At 44.8% G+C, this 9352-nt stretch overlaps 1 protein-coding gene across 1 annotated transcript; it reads left to right on the forward strand.

Moving 5' to 3' along the window:
- Nucleotides 1-549: 549 nt before the first annotated feature.
- Nucleotides 550-9055, forward strand: ATP6V1G1 (ATPase H+ transporting V1 subunit G1). The gene is made up of 3 exons (XM_063936431.1): nt 550-775; nt 7011-7111; nt 8465-9055. Exons 1-3 carry the CDS (start codon nt 694-696, stop codon nt 8636-8638), a joined length of 357 nt encoding a protein of 118 aa, XP_063792501.1. The 5' UTR covers nt 550-693; the 3' UTR covers nt 8639-9055.
- Nucleotides 9056-9352: the final 297 nt, after the last annotated feature.

The following is a 9352-nucleotide window of genomic DNA, read 5'->3' on the forward strand; positions in this document are numbered from 1 at the left end:
TTATAGGCTGCATTTGAAAACTGAGTTAGGAGTGGATTGGTTGGTACTTTATTTCCGTCCACTTTATCTCTCTCCAACCTTTGATACATCTCACCCATACAAAGCAGACGCAAACCCTGCATCAGTCTCAGTGCCCCTGAGAAAGTAATATCCAGTGTCATGTATTGCCAAGGACTAGGCTGACAATATTATCCTTTTAAGCTGGGACACTTATGAATTACACAGGTTCTGTGGCTGGCTGACTACAAGCCTGCATTTTACCTGGTTTTAAGCAACCTGTGTAATACTGTGTAATACTCACCTCATAATTGAGATCAGTGTTATTACATTTTACACACACAAAGCAACTACTCAGATAATGTATAATTACTAAGTCCCTGGCAAAAGACTCGTGCAATATAGCTGTATCTGGTTTTCCTATACACTTACTAAAATAACAGTCCTTATGCAGAGTCCCATGTCCCAAGCCTTTAGGTCATGTGACCAGTTATATCATGTGACGACTGGCACAGCCAGAGCCCAACAGGGCGTAGACAAGTCAGGGCGTGGTCACGTGTTGCAGCAGTGACGTCTTCTTGCTAGCTGGTCACCTGACCCGTCCATAGATCCTGTTGCTGCTGCTCCTGCTCATTCATCATCATCCGATCGCGGCCGCGGTGCTGAGTGTGTGCAGAGCCGGCGAGTCAGCGTACCATGGCCAGTCAGTCCGCGGGGATCCAGCAGCTGCTCCAGGCGGAGAAGAGAGCGGCAGAGCGAGTGGGGGAGGCCAGGAAACGTGAGCGTCATAGTTACTATGGTTCTGTGTGTGCAGTACCCCCTCCCTCCCCTGGTCACCTGTTACTCCCTCTCTAACAATCAGTCTACACCTGGCCTAGATACACTGGGTGTCTTCTGTCCTGCTGGGACTACAAGTCCCAGCATGCCCTACAAAGTCATTTTTTTTTTTAAGTGGAGCAGGCTGGGAGTTGTAGTTCCACATACATGGAGAGAGACACATGATACCTACTACTGCTTTCTACTAATACAGCTCAGGGTGCGGGGTCTGCCAGTCATCTCATATCTGTATAAAAGGGAGGTATCCACTATGCATACAGGGCATCGGATTCCACTACAACATGTATTTTTAATGTGCAATAATGATAAACAATAGGTATGTGTATGGCCCTTGTATTAATAATACCTGCGTGAGGCTTCAGTGCCCCCCGCCCTTCTTGCTGTGTTTTCAGTATGGCCGACTGACCTTCCTCAGATATATGCTCCTAAAACTCCCCTCCATTCACCTGAATGGGATTCTTGGCTACATAATGCTAGGCGTATTCTGGCGTTAGAGGTTTTTTTTTATTTTATTCAGATACCGCCAGGAGAAATCGACCTATGAAGTTTTTTGTTTTAAAAAAAATGCCGTCCTCCATGTACTCTTAAGGTGGGTAGACACTGGTAGATATATCTGCCGATCAATTGATCGGCAGATATATCTATGGACAGATCGGGCAGTGTGTGGAGCATACACACTGCCCGATCCGTCTGGGACTGACGTCATGAACTCCAGTTCAGCTGTCAATCATCGCCGGCTGCCGCAGCATGTGTACGGGCGGTCGTACACACACACCAAAGCGCCAATATATCGGTAGATATATTGGCTGTCGGCTGTGCATGGGGCCGACCCGATACGTCTGTGAACGACGGAGTTCACAGACGCATCGCCCGTACACACTTGCTGACGGACCCGCGATATATCGGCCAATGTGTACCCACCTTTAGGGTGGGTGCATGGCTGAGCGATAAAGTGGCTGATTAGGTGAGCACATTTGTCAAAATACCATTTTTTTTTTTTTTGGAGCGTGTATGGAAATTGGGCCCATGGTTGGAAATTGAACTCCGTCCTAACCCCAGTGCTGTGAGATAGCAGTGCTAACCACTGTGCTGCCATTAAGTCACAGAATGTTTCAGGGGCTACCTGACAATGGGAATCATTTAGAAACAAGTGAAAAAACTTGTGTCTAAGAAACGGTGCCCCAGCCAATTAGCTCCTAACTGTCGTGTTTGAAAAATAACAGTTGGGAGCTGATTGGCTGGAGCACCATTAATCATATGCAACGAGTTTTATCATTCTTTGATAAATGGGCCTCAGTATATTATTTTCGAAATCAATAGTTATGGGGTCTAAACATGAAAGCCCACTGATACAGGGTCCCAGAGTAATGGCATACCGACACTAGGGTCCATTGTGGCACTGCTGCACCAAAAATAGGCCTGAGAGGCTTGATGTATGCGCACCCATTAGTAATTAGGGTTTTCATGGAGAAAGTTTATTATATATATATATATATATATATATATATATATATATATATATATATATATATATATATATATATATTGTTGAAATTCAGCCCGGCACTCTGTTTGTAATGTAAGATCTGCCCCGGTGCCTCCAGTAACGGAATCAATAGTAAATTAAAGAAGGCTGCGGCACTCGAGGTCTTGTCAAAAAGTTAGTTATAATTGAAACATCAAAATCAATACATCGACGTTTCGGGGATTTTAACCCCTTTTTCAAGATGTGTAGAAGCGTGTGTGAAAAAGTGTAAAAGACTCACCTTAAATAGAGAAGAACACCACCAACCCAGAGGAAGTGCTGCCACTCCGGGACCCGCCGTGGACGCCGGACCGCACAGGGAGATGACGCGTCAGTGCGTCAGAAGGACGTCGCATAGACAGGTTGCTAGGCGACATCGGAAAAACAGTAAACACCCGACCAAAAGCCGCTGTGAAAGAAAAATCAGAGACGTGATACTATCACAGAGAACCACCAGGGTGCAGGCATGCAAAAAAAAGGGACACAAATGGATACTCCAGGCTATATAATAAAAATAGAACATTTGAGCCCAGAGGTTAAATGTAATAGGTCACCCTGTGTAAGAGGTAATGAGTAACGATAGAACGAGTCAGCACTCATCATGGGACATATATCAGTGTGACAGGGATAAGGTACATCACTATAATTCTAACATACAGGCGATATTATCCCTATATTATAGGTATATAACATGCTAATAATATTGATGTTCACTTAATGCACATTATAAATGTCCATTAGCCAAAAGTACTCCACACGATTCTCTCATTCCCCCATCATTTCGGCGCGACAGTCGCTGTATCAACCCATCTCACAATTTCTTGACACCATAGTACAACCTCTGGTACTTAAACAACCGACTTGCCTCAAGGATACCACTTCTTTTTTACATGCTTTGGAAACATTTGGCTCAGTTCCAGCCGGGGCACTTTTGTGTACAGTAGACATCTGCAGCCTGTATACCAGTATTCCGCATACTGATGGGCTGGCAGCCATGAGAACTTTTCTGGTTGAAGAAAAAATGTCTGACGTCAACCTTGATCTCTACATGACATTACTAGAATTAACCCTTACCAGGAACTACTTCCTTTTCGACGGCCGGTTCTACCAACAGAGAACCGGCTGTGCGATGGGAAGTAATGTGGCTCCGTCATACGCCAACGTCTACATGCTGAAGGAGGAGGTCAAGATGTTTTTCCAAGATGAGGAGCTGTCAGCCCATATAGCACTTTTTACCAGGTATATTGATGACTTGTTCATCATATGGACAGGAAGCAAGGCTCTGCTGGAGAAGTTGCTGTCTTCTATTAACGCAAGACCATCTCCCATAAGGATCACCCACCAGATATCGGCCACGTCCATCAACTATCTTGATGTTCTGGTTACCATACAAGATGGCACATTATGCACCAGTGCCTATCACAAACCGACGGACAAAAATACCCTTCTTCAAGCTAACAGCCATCATCCTAGGCCCTTGAAGCAAGGATTGCCTAGGTCACAGATGATCAGAATAGCTCGCATTCATAACCAACCAGAGAGTTTGGAGAACGAGTTGGATAGGCTAATACAAAAATTCATAGCAAGAGGCTATGACTGCACTTCCTTGGAAGCCACCAAGAAAGAGGTGTTGAAAATGCCCCGAAGTGGTTTGATGCAACCAAAGGAGAGAACACTAGAGAAGAGAATACCGTGGATCACAGTTTACGACACCTCAAGCTCTGTATTGAATCGAGCCAATAGGGCCTTGTGGCCCATAGTGTCCACTGATTCACAACTACCATTCAAACATAAAACTCCCATGATGAGCTACAGAAGGGGACGCAACTTACGGGACTTGCTTGTACACACCGACATTTCCAAGTTTCCCAAATCCACAGATGTCCCTAAGGGTGATACATTCATTTAAAAAAAACCTGGTTGCTATCGGTGCTTGGGTTGCACCACTTGCACCCACATGCTGACAGGTTCAGTGTTCACGTTGCCATTAACCAACAGAAAAATCTACATTCGACACACAGTGACCTGTACTTCCACTTTTATTATTTATTTGATCATTTGCCCATGTGGCCTTTGCTACGTGGGTAAAACAATCAGGACCCTAAGAGAACGAATGGCCCTTCACCGGTCCGCAATTAAGGCTGCATTGTCTGGAAAAGCCTCAGATCAGCCTGTAGCCAGACATTTCTTTGAAGCTCAACATACCCTGTCTGGGCTTAAACACATCATCATAGACGAGGTTCCTAAATCGTTACGGGGAGGTGACAGAGAGGGCCTGCTTCTAAAGAAGGAATCAACTTGGATCTTTAAGTTGGGCACCATGCATCCTACGGGCTTGAATGAGAGAATCGTGTGGAGTACTTTTGGCTAATGGACATTTATAATGTGCATTAAGTGAACATCAATATTATTAGCATGTTATATACCTATAATATAGGGATAATATCGCCTGTATGTTAGAATTATAGTGATGTACCTTATCCCTGTCACACTGATATATGTCCCATGATGAGTGCTGACTCGTTCTATCGTTACTTATTACCTCTTACACAGGGTGACCTATTACATTTAACCTCTGGGCTCAAATGTTCTATTTTTATTATATAGCCTGGAGTATCCATTTGTGTCCCTTTTTTTTGCATGCCTGCACCCTGGAGGTTCTCTGTGATAGTATCACGTGTCTGATTTTTCTTTCACAGCGGCTTTTGGTCGGGTGTTTACTGTTTTTCCGATGTCGCCTAGCAACCTGTCTATGCGACGTCCTTCTGACGCACTGACGCGTCATCTCCCTGTGCGGTCCGGCGTCCACGGCGGGTCCCGGAGCGGCAGCACTTCCTCTGGGTTGGTGGTGTTCTTCTCTATTTAAGGTGAGTCTTTTACACTTTTTCACACACGCTTCTACACATCTTGAAAAAGGGGTTAAAATCCCCGAAACGTCGATGTGTGTGTGTGTGTGTATATATATGTATATATATATGTATATATTTCTTTGAAAGTCCGCACTCACATCAGAAAAATCCATATATAGGGGTGCTCCTCAAAAAACCCCAAGGAGAGTTTCACATATACCAGGTATCCGAGACCAAAGAGATCTCAAAAGAGGGCACTCACCAGTCCAATAAATTAAAAGGCTTTTATTAGTTCATCGCAGTCATCAATAGATAGTCGACGTTTCGACCTATAAGGTCTTTTTCAAGACAGTCACCGCAGACATCCAGTCAGCATGCCAGCTAACAGCATGATGGTCTCGGATTATATATATATATATATATATATATATATATATATATATATATAATGCCTCACACACTATGACTTCTGACCAATGGATCTAGAGTTGGAGAAGCATTATTGATCAGATCTCAGCCCTGGTCACCCGGAACTAACTACATGCTGTTGCCTAAACATGGTTATCGGTGCTATGGATGAACCTTGCCGTCTTCATACATTAATATATTGAAAGCATGCGTCACTAATCCCAGCCTTTTCCTCATACAGGGATATAACAGAATCATGCATTGTTAGCCGGCCCTGGCTTCAGGCTGAGTTAAGAAACACTGTGTTAAACGATCCGTGCAAAGCGCACTAAACAAAAGTATCCCCTTTGCAGTAACAGTGTACAATACGTTCCTCGTTGCACCTGTAGGTATACCTAGTAAGGTTTTGCTTCACTTCCTGTTTGTGTGACACGTCCAGCCATTGCTCCTGTCTATACCCAGCTCACCCTACAGGAGATAAATGTGACCAGTCAAGTTCCAGCTAAGAAGGTTATGGCTAAAGCATGGGTCTTCAACCTGTGGCCCTCCAGCTGCTGTGAAACGACACTTCCCAGCATGCCCTGCCACTGTGTTGCTATTAAACTGAGGCAGGGCATGCTGGGATGTGTAGTTCCACAGCAGCTGGAGGGCCGCAGGTTGAAGACCCATGGGCTAAAGTGTTTATGGCGCTACAGATCAGTGCTTTTGAAACTAGGTCCTCAAGGCACACTAACAGTCCATGATTTAAGTATATCCTTGCTTGAGCACAGATGGTTAAATCCAAACAGCTGAAGTACTAATCAAGCAACACGGTGCTGATGCTTGGACATACGTAAATACTGGACTGTTGGTGTGTCTTGAGGATTGGGTTTGACTGCTCCAGGTGACCGTGTGGAAGGGTGTGGTTCGTTTTATCGACAGTGTTTAGGTCGACCACTATAGGTCGACAGTCACTAGGTCGACATGGATGGAAGGTCGACAGGGTTTCTAGGTCGACATGTGCTAGGTCGACAGGTCTAAAGGTCGACATGAGGAATTTTAAAAAAAAATTTGGGTCGTTTCCTTCGTAGAGTGAATGGGATCCCAAATTAGTGCACCGCGTCCCCTTGCTTCGCTCGCCATGCTTCGGGCATGGTGCCTTCGCTCCGCTACCGCTTCGCTCGGCACACTTTACCGTTCCAATCGTAGTCCACTTGGATCGTTAAGTATGAAAAAATCCACAAAAAAAAAAAAAGTGAAAAACTCATGTCGACCTAGAAACCCTGTCGACCTTCCATCCATGTCGACCTATAGTGGTCGACCTAAACATTGTCGACCTAGACACTGTCGATCTTCAGACCGGATCCCGTGTGGAATGCCTAGTGACTTGCGTTCTCTATTTTCTTGTAATCCAGGAAAGAACAGACGTCTGAAACAAGCCAAAGAGGAAGCGCAGGCTGAGATCGAGCAGTACCGGCTGCAGCGAGAGAAAGAGTTCAAAGCTAAAGAAGCCGCTGTATGTATTTAGCTGGTGATGGAACATCATGTGTACAGTGATAGAAACCCCATGCTGTAGAGGTTGCTATATTAAATGTCATAAAAATGACAGGAGCTGATTGGCTGGTACTTTATCTCTCTCCACTTCATCATTTTCCAAGACTTAGTACATATGCCCCTATATCTTTTAGAAATGCTCAGTAAACCTAGTGTATGTTATTTTGATGAAAGAAAGAAAAATGCATTAAGTTAGGTGGAAGCTGCCATTTTGCTTGCTCGGCTTCGGTACAGTGAACTGTTGATTTCAATCGAAAAGTGATTACATTTATAATAAGACGTGGCGGCACAAGTCCACGTGTCTACAACACAAGCACTAGCGGCAAATTTAATTAATGTAAATATATTTCAAATTACCGGAAAAGTGAGATGAGTGAAGAAAATGGCGCTACCGTTATCTCATGGATGGCGAGTTATTAGGTTAAAGAGGTTTCGATACTTATCTATACAAGTGGATTTTGAGTTCTGGTGTCAGATTTGTTCATCCTCCTTGTTATCTGATGAGATGCTTCTGGGTACATGCAAAACAATTTTTTTTTTTTGTTAAGTATTCTACAACTATGTTAATCTCAAAGGTGTGCTTTACCGGAGCACTGGAATGGAGTTCCAGGAATTGAAATGCTTGTGCAGTAACTGTTATAGTGTAAAAACACGTTCTTATTTTTGTAAGGTCAAGAGATGAATAGTTATCCAGTCAGGTGTCGTTCCTAACTTACAAAATAAAATTGTGCATATAAGCCTCTAAAGGTATCTTTAAGCCACTTGTGGTTTCCCCTTTTCAGTGGTCAACTTTGCCGGCGTACCACACGTACGTATTAAGGGGTTGCGAGGATGGTATACAGCTATCTGTGTTACAGATGCAATCAGATGAGAACTGGTAGGATATTTAATCAGGTGACTTGCGTGTTGGAGCTGTGTGGTTACGCGTCTAAAGGTATCTTTTAGTCACTGGATTTTTGACCAGGGGCTCCCTCTGTGCTAGGGGTGTAAGTGTATTTTCTTGTAATGGTGAGGGTGCGTACCGTTACTCCGTGTAGCAGTGGTCACGCAGCCGCCGCGGCCAGCCCCCATCTGCGTTGCATGAACCGCATCCCAAAAACGGTGGCTGGTCCAGCGATCAATCAGGAAGAGGGGATCGCTGGTCAGAGATGCCGATTGCATCTCTGGCATGCGACGGCGCAATGCGGCACATGCGCAGTTCAGACCTGATCGGCCACTGTGCGAAAACGCACTGCAGCATCTGAATTAGCCCCACTGTACGGTGTTCTCTCCGTTGCTGTCCCATGTCTTGATCTGTCTCTATCTCATCTTACAGGCTTTGGGCTCCCATGGTAGCTGCAGTGAAGAGATGGAGAAAGAAACCTTGGAGAAGATGTCCGTCATCGAGGAGGACTACAGGAAGAACAGAGAGACGGTCCTGGAGCAGCTCTTGTCTTTTGTGTGTGATGTAAAACCAGAGATTCATGTCAATTACCGGGTCAATGGCTAGAGCAGTCCCGAGGGTTGCTGAGTCAGCGGCGCTCTCCCTTATCGCTGCCTCCCGTTATTTATTGTGCCCAGGCACAGAAACAGCTGTTTTCCTAGAGTTAGCACGGCCTCAGTGGAGTCTATGGAAATCTGGATTGTCATCATGAGTGGAGCCCTCAATGGGTGCTAGTATATGCAAACCAATTGTACCATGAGCCTTACACAAAGGGTTAACCCTTAGACAAGTTGAGATTTCTTGTTATGTGAAAGGGGAAGCTATGGTTGGGAAATTGGTATGAGTAGGGGGGTTGGTGAGTAGCCTGTGTTCTAGTGTAAGGAAGGGGTGTGTTATTTAGGTCTTCCTCACATTTTCTGCTAATGGTTCTTAGTTTGCTTTTTTCCACGCCTACCTTCTAAAAGTAAAATGTTTTCAATCTTCCTTCTTAAGTCTGTGTCTTTTATGTTTTTGTTCCAGGGGTGACTCGGTGCAAACATGTTTTGAGCTGTACTCTACATTTGCACATGGAGGAGGCAGCCATTTTGTGCATGGACCATTATTTATGAAAGAGCTGCCTCTGTGCTTATCTTGGTGCTCACATTAACATCTGTAATAGCTTTGTAGACACGCCCTGTTGTGTATGAAGTGGCCCGCTCTACATGCTGCGCCCCAGCTGAATGGGTTATGGACACACTGTCTTGGGGCAATCATTACACTTTCTTGGCGGCACAAGACCCG

The sequence above is a fragment of the Pseudophryne corroboree genome, chromosome 8 (assembly GCF_028390025.1).
Source record: "Pseudophryne corroboree isolate aPseCor3 chromosome 8, aPseCor3.hap2, whole genome shotgun sequence".
NCBI lineage: Eukaryota > Metazoa > Chordata > Amphibia > Anura > Myobatrachidae > Pseudophryne > Pseudophryne corroboree.

Excerpts from the sequence above, each read along its gene's own strand:
- ATP6V1G1 (XM_063936431.1), top strand. The coding sequence starts at position 694 with ATGGCCAGTCAGTCCGCGGGGATCCAGCAGCTGCTCCAGGCGGAGAAG. Across the intron at positions 776-7,010 it reads AGTGGGGGAGGCCAGGAAAC|GAAAGAACAGACGTCTGAAA; the intron begins GTGAGCGTCATA and ends CTTGTAATCCAG. Across the intron at positions 7,112-8,464 it reads TCAAAGCTAAAGAAGCCGCT|GCTTTGGGCTCCCATGGTAG; the intron begins GTATGTATTTAG and ends CTCATCTTACAG.